The sequence below is a fragment of the Portunus trituberculatus genome, chromosome 7 (genome assembly GCF_017591435.1).
Source record: "Portunus trituberculatus isolate SZX2019 chromosome 7, ASM1759143v1, whole genome shotgun sequence".
NCBI lineage: Eukaryota > Metazoa > Arthropoda > Malacostraca > Decapoda > Portunidae > Portunus > Portunus trituberculatus.
The window spans coordinates 4,303,786-4,316,543 of NC_059261.1; the positions used below are offsets into that span (position 1 = coordinate 4,303,786).

The window sequence follows — 12,758 nt, forward strand, 5'->3', positions numbered from 1 at the left end:
ATTCACCTTTTTTTTTCATGTCATTTCATTTGGTGGTTTTCTTTTCATAATTGTTTTTCTTTTCACATTATTTCATTCACTTTTTATATACTTAGTTAATTTTTTTGACAGAAGTTCATTCACTCTTTTTTTTAATAAATTTGTGGTTTTATTAATTCTAACCAAAAATATACTTTGAAAAATTCACCAATGTATCTTCCTATTATGTATCTTGTAACTTAATCTAATGTAATCTTTCCTATCCTATCCTATCCTATCCTAACCTAACTTATGCCATCCTACCCTAACATAGTGTAACCTATCCTAACTTGTCCTGTCCTGTCTTATCCAATACTATCTTAACCTAACCTACCCTATCCTAACCTAACCTAACCTATCCTGATCTAACCTAACCTTACTTATCCTACCCTAACCTAACCTATGCACTCCTATCCTAACTATTCTAAGTCATCCGGAAAAAAGAAAAGAACTCATGTAACAAAACTAATTTATTTCAATCTCTGTACAAATGCAGGTTCTTGTGTTGGTGGGAGAGAGAGAGAGAGAGAGAGAGAGAGAGAGAGAGAGAGAGAGAGAGAGAGAGAGAGAGAGAGAGAGAGAGAGAGAGAGAGATTGACTAGGTTCCTCTCACTCCCTGCCTTGCCATCTTCAAGAGAGTGTGTGTGTGTGTGTGTGTGTGTGTGTGTGTGTGTGTGTGTGTGTGTGTGTGGTTTCTAAATATATTGCCTGAGAGAGAGAAACAGAGAAAAATAGAGACACACACACACACACACACACACACACACACACACACATCACCACCACCACCACCACTTAACCCTCTAAAACCTATACTTCGGAGTGGGTGGCGGGGGGAGGGGCTGCCTGGCGGGGGGTGGGTGGTACTTGAGGGCCAGGAGGGTGAGGGGGGCGGGGCGGCGGTGGCGGCTGAGGAGTGCCAGGAAGCGACGCACTGCTGGGGGGGTCAGACGCACCTCCATTTTCTGTGCGAATTTAATGGTCTCCTCGGCGCCTCTCAGGTCCCCCTCGTCACCTGTAGGGGGGGAGGGGCTATTAGCATGGGGGTTAGGGAGGGAAGGGGTGTAGGGGTTAGAGGTGGGGGGCTAGACTGGTGTGTTTGGGGTGAAGAGGTGTGTAGGAGAGTAAAATATTAGGTTAGGTTAGCTTGTGTGTGTGTGTGTGTGTGTGTGTGTGTGTGTGTGTGTGTGTGTGTGCATGTAAAATCTTAAAGTTTAGACCATTTTATCTACCTCTTCCACCACCACCACCACTACTACTACTACTACTACTACTACTACTACTACTACTACTACTACTACTACTACTACTACTACTACCACCCACACTGCAGCTGGAGCAGAGCGCTGGTGGCAGACTGGTAGTGGACGGAGAGGTTGTGACACAGTGAGAGGTGGAGAATGCGTTGAAGGAGACACAGATTCCCTTCCCAGGCTGCCCTCTCCACCAGGCCCTCCACCCGCCGCCCCAGGAGCTTCACCAGGCAGGGGTGTCGCTCCACTAGGCCCTCTGATACCTGGGGGGGTGGGTGGATGAGTGTAGGTGGGTTGGGTTAGGTTAGGTTGGATTTTTTTAAATTTTATGGTTTTTATTTTTTGGGTTTCTAGTTTGTTTCTCTCTCTCTCTCTCTCTCTCTCTCTCTCTCTCTCTCTCTCTCTCTCTCTCTCTCTCTCTCTCTCTCTCTCTCTCACCTGCTGGAGTCTGAAGAGAGGGCTGGTGAAGGTGGCACTCCAGAGGGACAATGCCGGCACCAAGGAACCCAACTCTGACGCCACCACCTCCACGAAGTCCACCGCCTGAGAGAGAGAGAGAGAGAGAGATTAGATGAAGCAAGCAAGCACAAACACACACACACACCACAGTCTACCCTCGACTTCCCCACACTGGCTACCACACACCAAGCGGCCTTCGTCAAGATGGGTAGAGGCCTGCTGCGCCACTCAAGGCTGTGACATCTCCTCCCCCCTGACGCACCCCAGCCAACCCATGCCACACCACACACAAATATGGTCATGCCACTCAAGGCCCCAAGAACTGACCCTTACCATCACAGTGCTATCCTCTCCATGGTGCGACCCATAAACAGCTAAGTTAAAGTTCCAATCTTAAGTCTCCCTCAATCCCCATATGTACATTTTCAGTATGTATGTACTGCAATTACTAATAAACCATATTTTTATTATTATTATTATTATTATTATTATTATTATTATTACACACACACACACACACACACACACACACACACACACACACACAAGAATCAAACTTAAGTCACAAAAGGATGTAGATGAATTGGTGGAGAAGTCATGGAGGCTAGCCCAGCAGGAAACAACAAGGAAGATTTGGTTGAGAAGAGATCTCGGTGAAAAGGAAAGAGAAATGTTAAATGAGTTGAGAAAGGAGGCTTTGAAAAAAAATGAAGAGAGGACAGAAGAGGAGAAGAAAGAGTTTTTCTGGAGAATCTTGGATATGAGACTGAGGAAGTGGTTCATAACCCAGAAAAGTACAGCAAGAAAGGACTAAAGAAACTTACATATGAGCGAAATGTAATGTATTCCAACATAAATGGAGTGATATCGGGGATTTTAGAACTCAACGATTACTTGAGGGACAAGAACCCAGATATTGTGGGTCTTACTGAAACAAAACTGAGAGAGGGAGAAGACCTGATGATGGTTGGAGAAGGGAAATATAATGTTTGGAAAAGAAATAGAGTAGGTAAGATGGGAGGAGGAGTGATGTTGCTGGTTAAAAAAGATATAAAGGTGGATCAAGTGAAAAAAGGTATGGGAAAGGCAGAAGTGCTAAAGATCAGAGCAGAAACTAATGAAGGAAAAAAGAGGCACTACATAGTGGTGTACGTACCACCTAAGACAAATGCATGGTCAGTACAGGAATATGAAGAAATGATAAGTGATACAGGAACATGTCTGGAAGAAATGTTGGGTGGCTGTGAACGAACTATAATGATGGGAGATTTTAATTGTAAAGAGGTGTGTTGGGAGGACTGGTCAATGGAAGGATCAGAGACAACATGGGGAAATACACTATTGACACTGGCAATGGAAAATGTGTTAACTCAGTGGGTCAAAGAAGATACTAGGTTTGGAGGAGAGGGAGCATCGTCAAGACTGGACTTGGTCTTTAGTACAGAGCCAATGGTCATTGAGGAGATGAGGGTGGAGTGCCCTTTAGCAAAGAGTGATCATGCAGTTTTGGAGTTCAAGGTGATAGACGAAGAGAAATCTAGAAGAAATGAAGAATATAAAGTGGGAAGATGGAATTATGCCAAGACAGATTTTGGAAACCTAAAGAAATTCTTTCAAGAGACAAATTGGATGAAATTCAAGAGTGCTAAGGAGCAAATGAAAAGTGGAAGGAATTTATAAAAATATACAAAGAAGGTGAGAAAAATTTGTACCAATAAGACAACATAGAGAAGTTGGAAAGCAGGACTGGTTTAACGATAGATGTGAAAAGGCTAGAACAAGAAAAGAGGATGCATGGAAGAGGTGGAGAAGGAAAAGACGGATTAAGCAGTGGGAAAGTTACAAAAGAGCAAGAAATGAATATGTGTTGATTAGAAGAGAAGAAAGAAAGAAACAAGAAAAGGATATAATTGATAAATGTAAAGACCAACCAAGGCTTTTTACAGACATGTGAACAACAACATCAAAAATAGAGAAAGTATTGAAAGTTTAGAAGTAAATGGAGTATGCAGTGAAGATCCCAGGAAATGGCAGAGGCTATGAATGGATGCTTTCGGAAGGTATTCACAAAGGAGACTGCTTTTGACAAACCACTGGTAATGGAACAGAAAGGGATTATGAAGGAGTTTCAAGTAACTGTGGAGGAGATCAAGAACATGATGGGGAGTTTAGAAGTGAGAAAAGCTGTGGGACCTGATGGGGTATCAGGATGGATTTTAAGAGAATGCAGGAGCAATTGGCAGAAAAAGTTTGTGAAGTAATTGATGCCTCATTAAGGGAAGGTGTAGTGCCCCAAGACTGGAAAAGAGCTAACATTGTCCCAATCTATAAATCAGGTAACAAGAGAGACCCATTGAACTATAGACCAGTGTCACTTACAAGTGTGGTAGCTAAGATGTGTGAGAGGGTGGTGAAGAATAGATGGACAGACTTCTTGGAGAAAATGACATACTTTGTGAGTGTCAATTTGGTTTTAGGAAAGGGCGTTCATGCACGACAAACCTGATATGTTACTATTCGAGGGTGATAGATGTAATACAGGAAAGAGATGGTTGGGCTGATGGAATATATCTGGATTTAAAAAAGGCCTTTGATAAGGTACCACACCAGAGACTGATCTGGAAACTTGAAATGGTAGGAGGAGTGCATGGCAGTTTACTAAAATGGATGGAAGACTTTTGGTAGGAAGAGAAATGAGAACAATAATTAAGGACAGACCATCAGAATGGGGATTGGTGGAGAGTGGAGTTCCACAGGGATCAGTGTTGGCACCAGTAATGTTCGCAGTCTACATAAATGACATGGTGGATGGGGTGTCCAGTTATGTGAGCCTATTTGCAGACGATGCAAAATTGTTAAGAAAAGTGAGATGTGACAAAGATTGCGAACTACTCCAGGAAGACTTGGACAGAATATGGAAATGGAGCTGTACATGGCAAATGGAGTTCAACACGACAAAATGCAAGAAAATAGAGTTTGGCAAGAGTGAAAGAAGAATCAGGAGTATGTACAAGATAGGAAATGAAGACATAAAACCAGTCATGAAGAAAAGACCTTGGGGTGACAATTACCAATGACCTATCGCCAGAGAGACATATAAACAAAATAATTGGAGAAGTATTGAACTTATTGAGGAACATAAGAGTGGCGTCAGATATCTAGATGAAGAAATGATGAAGAAAATAATTACTGCAATGATAAGACCGAGGCTTGAATATGCAACAATACAGTGGGCTCCGAACTTAAAGAAACACATAAGGAAACTAGAGAAAGTACAGAGGGCTGCAACGAAAATGGTGCCTGACTTAAGAGATTTGACTTATGAAGACAGACTGAAAAGAATGCAACTTCCAACCCTGGAAAACAGAAGAGAAAGGGGAGACCTGATAGCAATATACAGAGTGATGATTGGCATGGAAAAATGGATAGGGAAGATCTGTGTATGTGGAATGGAAGAATGTCGAGAGGGCATGGGAAAAACTAAAATGGCCACTTATAGGAGAGATGTGAAAAATATAGCTTCCTCATAGAAGGGTGGAAGCATGGAATAGTTTAGACGTGGAAGTGGTCAACGCAAGGAATATTCATGATTTTAAGAAAAAGCTGGACATTAATAGATATGGAGACGGGACAACACGAGCATAGCTCTTTTCCCGTATGTTACAATTAGGTAAATACAATTAGGTAAATACACACACACACACACACACACACCTTAGCCACCTCCTCCTCCTCCCCGTCCTCCAAGATTCTATACATCACCAGCTGGGTAATGTTGCTGACTTTCTTGGTGCGGTGCGGGTGTGTGTGGCGCTGTGTGTGTGTCTGACGGTGGAGGTGGAGCAGGACAGCCAGGCTCTGCTCCACATCCCCTGCGTGGCACAAGGAGCTGTGGAGGAGTGGAGAAAATGAGGTGGTTTGGTTTAGAGCAATGAGGTGTGGTACAATCCCTGCGTACCACCTGCCAGCTGGTTCCAGAAAGCCTCCGTTGCAGCAAGTACCAGTGTATTCACCCATGGAACACACAAATGAACTAACAACAAGGAACACAACTCTGTAATGCCAGGGATCCACCTGTTTCCTCTCCACCAGCTGATTAATGCCAGATTATCTTGTGTCAGCCAATAAACATTCACCTGAGAAATTAATTCAATCAGGGCCGTCACTAGGTCTTAAGAATGGGGGGGGTTAGCCCCCTGGAAATTCGCAGGATGCGAGCATGTGAAGCATGTGAGTAAAAAATGTTTATATTTATTTAAACTCATTTTCCTGCATATTTATATTGAATTTGGCAGCACTTTTTATTTTTATTTTGTATTAAATAATTTAGAAGGGGCTTAAGAATATTTTAAGCGTGCTTCAGCCCGCTAAAATAGGCCTAGCAGCACCCATGAACTCAATCTAACAAAATCATAAATGATCCCAAAAGTGGCCACCTGGAAGGCCTTCATGTACCACTAGTGGTACACTTGCCACAGCTTGGGAACCACTGGTTTAGTGGATGTGTGTATTTACAGAGTTGTATTTACCTGCTTGTATTGTATAGGGTTCGAGTGGGGCTCATAGTGTCCTTTCTCCATGTCTCCATTTATCCAATTTTTCCTTAAAGTTATGCACATTATGTGCTGTAACAAATTCATTATTCAATGCATTCCACTTCTCCACCGTTCCGTATGGAAAACTGCATTCTCCAATGTCCTTCACACACTGCCTCATCCTGCCCCTCCCAACACCCACCTGGCCCAATAGTAGTCGAGTGCGAGGTGTGCATGGTACTGGTGTGGGTGGAGGCACTGTGCCAGGCCCCGGATGGCCACCACTGTGCCCACCGCTGCCGTGCAACTCACCCCAGCACACAGCCGCCGCAGAGACCCAAACCCTGGCACTGCATCCTGCCTGGGGAGGGAGAAACATGACCTTGACCTGACCTGTGACCTTGTTTGACATTTGACTTTTTGATCTGTGACCCAACTTAACCTGACCTGACCTTGACTTGTGACTTGAGTCGATCTGACATGTGACCTTTTTGACCTTGAGAAGAGATGACTAGACATGACATTATTTAAATATAGTTGAACTGTGACCTAATCTGAACTTGTTTGAGCAGAGTTGACCTAATTTGACCTTATTTAAATATAGTTGAACTGAGACCTAATTTGACTTTTTAATATAGCTGACCTGACCTAACCTGTGACCCAAGTTGACCTAATTTAACTTTTATTGACCTGAAATGACCTTGTTTGAGCATTGATGACATGAGATGACTTTGTCTGAGTAGAGATGAACTGAGATGACCCTATTTGAATAATGATGACCTGAAATGACCTTGTTTGAGCAGAGATGACCTTATTTTGAGCAAAGTTGACCTATTATGACTTAATTTGGCCTTATTTGAGAAGAGATGACCTGATGTGACCTTTTTAGAATATAGTTGACTTGTGACCTAACGACCATTTCTTTAAGTTGACCTCTGACCCAATATGACCTTGAGTACTTGACCTGTGACCTTATTTGAGTAGACTTAACCTAATTTGACCCAAGCTGACCTTATTTGAGCAAAGTTGACCTAATATGACATTTGAGCAAAAGTTGACCTAATTTGACAGTTTGAGCTGAGTTGACCTATTTTCATCTTGAGTAGAGTTGAGACACACACACACACACACACACACACACACTGACCTAAGACACTCCTGCAGGTGTTTTGTGTCCTGGCACTCTGGCACTCCCTCTAGAATGCGAGACAGCAGGGCACGCTCCTCTTCTCCCAGTACTCTCCCTCCTCTCCTCTCCACTCCTCCTCCTCTTCTCTCTCCTCCTCCTCTCTTCAGTCTGTCTTTCTTGGTTCAGTTTGTTTTTCACTTCATTTTTTGTTTTTTGTTTCTTTTCTCTCTTTTTCTCTTCCTGTATCTCCTCTTTCTCTTCTGCATATACTTCTTGCCTCCCTTTTCCCTTCCTCTTGTTTTCTGATTCCTTGTTTATTCTTTCTCCTGTGTTTATCTTCTGTCTCTCTCTCTGTTTTCTCACTCCATTCATTCCTCCATCTATCTCTCCACTTTTTATCTCGTTTATTACCTCTCCTCTCATTCTCTCATTATTCCCTCCTCTCTTTCCAGCCTTTTCTTCCTGTCTATCCTTCCATCTCTCCATTTCTGTCTCCACATTCTCTTCCTCCATTTTTATCTCTCCTCTCTGTCTCTCCCTGTTATTCTCTCCATCTCTCTCTCCATCCTTTCCTTCTAGTCTATCCTTCAATCTCTCCTCCATGTTTCTCTCCACACCTCTATCCTTCCATCTCTCCACTTCTCTCTCCACATCTCTTTCCTCCACCCTATCCATTCTTCCACCATTTTTTCCTAACCTAACCTTATCACAAACACTGAGGGAATTGTGGGTAAACGGCTGGTAGGACAGGAGTGAAGGATCTTTGGAGTCCTTCACACGCTTGTCCTTCATCCTTGTGCTCTTTTTGGAAGGTTTAGGACGCATATCCTTCGGTCTGCTCAAAATCAGCTGGAACTTCGAAATAAATTGATCCAAACTGTTTTCCTCCTTATCAGAATCCTGTGTATGGAGAGCAGTGGTGGTGGTGGTCCATGGGGTAAGGTGGAGGATGGACCGCCCCCCTGCCCCCACCACGCCACACCAGCACCACCATCTCCTCCTCCCAAGGGTGTAAGTTCGGAGGGCCAGGCTTGGTTGCATCGCTGGAAGGAAAAGGGTAAGTGAGATTTGTGTTTGTCTTGTTTTGTTTTTGTGTTTGTTTTGTTTAAGAGTTTTGTGAAGATATGACTAAAATGAAGAAAGAAGTAATGTATTGTTTCAGATCGCAGGACAATGCATACTGAACACCACACTCCACACTACACCACCAGTCACCACCATTTTCTAATAGTCACCTAAACCTTTCTTCTTTCAACTTTCTCTCTCTCTCTCTCTCTCTCTCTCTCTCTCTCTCTAAGGTAACCTAACCTAATGTAACATATTTTAACACTAAATGACTGGAAAACGTAACTTTTATTTATTTCCATCGGGGTAAAACTAGGTTAGAAATCCCCCAAGTAAACGAAGGGAAGGAAATACCACCCCCACCACTACTACTACTACTACTACTACTACTACTACTACTACTACTACCACCACCACCACCACACACCACCAGTCCTTAAGTAACAGTACATGAGTTACACAACCTATTTACTCACCTCTTACTCATTTACCCAGCGTCTCCCCCTCACCTCGCCTCATCTGACCGCCGCCACACGCCCCGGCCACTCATTGCTAGGGATTCCGAGTCAGTCAGTAGTGTAGGAACGGAGAAACACTCATAAATGTCAACAATATTAAGAATAATCCGGTAATTTTCTCTTTTCTCTTGTTTACATCTGCGCGGTCTTCAAAATGTCTCACTTCTTGGCGCGCGACTTAACTTTGCGCATTTTGCCGATTGTCTATTTTGATGTGTAGTTTCGTGTTTTGTGGTGTTTAGTTATTTTAGGTTTATTTATTTATTTTTTTTTTTATTATATATATGTGTGTGTGTGTGTGTGTGTGTGTGTGTGTGTGTGTGTGTGTGTTTTCCTCCCTCTTCTTCCTTTCCTTCAGACACTTCTTCCTTCTCTCTTCTCTTCCCCTCCTCTGCACTCTCTTCATCTTCCTCCTTTCCTCTCCTCCCTTCATTCTTCTCTCCATTTATGAAAAAAAAAAAAATCGTATTTTATTAACACGAAAATGAAAATAATACAAACAATTTAGTATATATATATATTTTTTAATTTTCATTTATTTTTATTATCTTTTTTTCTGTATATTTCTTCCTAATATTAACAAAAATATAGGATGACATTTGCCTCATTCTGACATTGCTAATTCTAACATTGATTTTGTATGTGTGTATCTCTCTCTCTCTCTCTCTCTCTCTCTCTCTCTCTCTCTCTCTCTCTCTCTCTCATCAGGACAACATTTATATACTTATTTAATTATTTCAAGGCTACAGAGTTAATTAATCATTGTTCACGTGTGTTTCCTTCATTATTGGTGGAAATATCTTGACAAACTATCAATATAAGCGTGAAAACCATTGAAAATCCCATCAACATCCATTAGAACCGGTAGCATTATCAACAGAACCGTGAAAGTATGATTTATTGATACATTTATTGTTGAATTAATAAATAAATACAACAAAGGAGGAGGATGGACCTTGCCACTCATCCCCTGGGCAAAGACTTAAGGTTAAAGTATAAAAAAAATATAAATAGACAGTATACATAACAAAATACAGATATAGCAGACCTTATTGCCTAAACATCATACAGTCGCCTTAGGAACGTTCATTGGACCCTGTCAAAGTATAGAATCATGAAAAACACCTTTTGAAAATCTCATAAACTTCCATTAGAAACTGTTACATCACGAATAGAACCACAAAAAAAAAAAATGAACCTTAGGAACGTTCACAAGAGCTTACCAAAGTATAGAACCATGAAAACACCTTTGAAAATCCCTTTTATTTGCACTGGAACCTGTTACGTTATCTATAGAACCACAAAAACGTCCATATAAACCTTAGGATCCGTTCATTGGACCCTATCAAAGTAGAGAATCATGAAAACACCTTTGAGAATCCCATAAACTTCCATTAGAATTTATTACATTATTAACAGAATTATAAAGACACCCTTAAACACTTTAGATACGTTTACTAGAGCTTAATAAGGTGCAGAATTTCGAAAACACTTGAAAATCCTATTAATTTACACTAGAGACTATTACACTTACGATAGAACCATTAAAAAGACATCTTTGAAAACCTTAGGAACGTTCACTGGAGGCTATCAAGGTGTAGAATCAAGAAAAACCTTTGAAAGTCCAATTAATTTACACTAATGACTTAAACTATCAATAGAACCATTAAGAAACCCCTTTGAAAACCTTAGAACGTTCACTGGAGACTATCAAGGTGTGAATCAGGAAAACACCTTAGAAAATCCCATTAATTTACACTAAAGACTTAAATCATCGATAAAAAAAAAAAAACTTGAAAACCTAAGGAACGTTTACTGTAGCCTATCAAAGGAACGTTCACTGCAGCCTATCAAAGGAACGTTTACTGCAGCCTATCAAAGGAACGTTCACTGCAGCCTATCAAAGGAACGTTCACTGCAGCCTATCAAAGGAACGTTTACTGCAGCCTATCAAAGGAACGTTTACTGTAGCCTATCAAAGGAACGTTCACTGCAGCCTATCAAAGGAACGTTTACTGCAGCCTATCAAAGGAACGTTTACTGCAGCCTATCAAAGGAACGTTCACTGCAGCCTATCAAAGGAACGTTTACTGCAGCCTATCAAAGGAACGTTCACTGCAGCCTATCAAAGGAACGTTCACTGCAGCCTATCAAAGGAACGTTTACTGCAGCCTATCAAAGGAACGTTTACTGTAGCCTATCAAAGGAACGTTCACTGCAGCCTATCAAAGGAACGTTTACTGCAGCCTATCAAAGGAACGTTTACTGCAGCCTATCACAGGAACGTTTACTGCAGCCTATCAAAGGAACGTTCACTGCAGCCTATCAAAGGAACGTTTACTGCAGCCTATCAAAGGAACGTTCACTGCAGCCTATCAAAGGAACGTTTACTGCAGCCTATCAAAGGAACGTTTACTGCAGCCTATCACAGGAACGTTTACTGCAGCCTATCAAAGGAACGTTCACTGCAGCCTATCAAAGGAACGTTTACTGCAGCCTATCAAAGGAACGTTTACTGTAGCCTATCAAAGGAACGTTCACTGCAGCCTATCAAAGGAACGTTTACTGCAGCCTATCAAAGGAACGTTTACTGTAGCCTATCAAAGGAACGTTCACTGCAGCCTATCAAAGGAACGTTTACTGCAGCCTATCAAAGGAACGTTTACTGTAGCCTATCAAAGGAACGTTCACTGCAGCCTATCAAAGGAACGTTCACTGCAGCCTATCAAAGGAACGTTTACTGTAGCCTATCAAGGTGTAGAATGATGAAAAACACCTTTGAAAAACAGATTTGCACTAGAGACGGATAAATTATCAATGAGATCGTAAAAACACCCTTGCAAAAACTTTACAAACATAAAACCACCTTTAAAAACCTTATAAGAGCGTTCATTGGAGGCTGTCAAGGTGTATAGAATCAAGAAAAAAAATTAAAACATTGACCATTAATTTACACTAGTCTTAAGAAATTCATACAACCATAACGAAAAACACCTTTGAAAACCTTAGAAACGTTCAATACAGCCTGTCAAAGAGTTTAATCATGAAAATATATCTTTGAAAGCAAATTTACACTACAGTTAAATTATCTATGAAATCTTAAAAACAATCTTGCAAATCGTACAAACAACCATTAAAAAAAAAAGAATTAAAAACAATTACACTAGACTGTTAAATTATCAATGGAATCTTACAAACACCCTTGCAAATCTTACCAGAAAAACACCTTTGAAAACACCAACTACCACTGCAGCCTGCTGAATTAATAGTGGCTTCATAAATATACCTTCGAAAAATAGGAACTTTCAATGGAGCCTTTTAAAATCTATAGAAAGTAATACGTATAGAAAAAAATGAATTACTATACTTAAACTAAAATAAAATAAAATAAAAGATGAAAAAAATAGGAACTTTCTCTATATCTCTTCGAAACATCTCTTAGAATGAACAAGTATAGAACATAAATGACTGCACTTAACCTAACCTAACCTAACCTAAAATAGAATAGAATAAAATAAAGAAAAAAACAAGAAAACACCTTAAAAAAAAAAAACAACAGCTTCGAGTCAACCTAAGTTTAAGACCAGCAAAACAAGACGTGAATTCGAAACACTTCAACACTCGAGCGAAACACAACGAACACATCTTTGGTAGTGTTTGAGTCATTCCTTAACTGACTAATATTTAATGACGGTCACCCATCAAACGCCGCCAGGGAGACAATTTAGGCATAACTCAAGCAATCTTACAACTTCACCCCCGGGATACACTTTTACTTTGA

The 12,758-nt window shown here is 41.0% G+C and overlaps 1 protein-coding gene across 1 annotated transcript; it reads right to left on the reverse strand.

Annotated features, from left to right (window-relative positions):
- Positions 1–475: 475 nt before the first annotated feature.
- Positions 476–6,747, reverse strand: LOC123519407. Its single transcript, XM_045280693.1, has 5 exons — positions 6,718–6,747; positions 6,468–6,626; positions 1,710–1,814; positions 1,345–1,534; positions 476–1,033 (listed from the first exon to the last, which is right to left on the reverse strand). The coding sequence occupies exons 1-5, from the start codon at positions 6,745–6,747 to the stop codon at positions 822–824; spliced, it is 696 nt and encodes a 231-aa protein (XP_045136628.1). The 3' UTR covers positions 476–821.
- Positions 6,748–12,758: the final 6,011 nt, after the last annotated feature.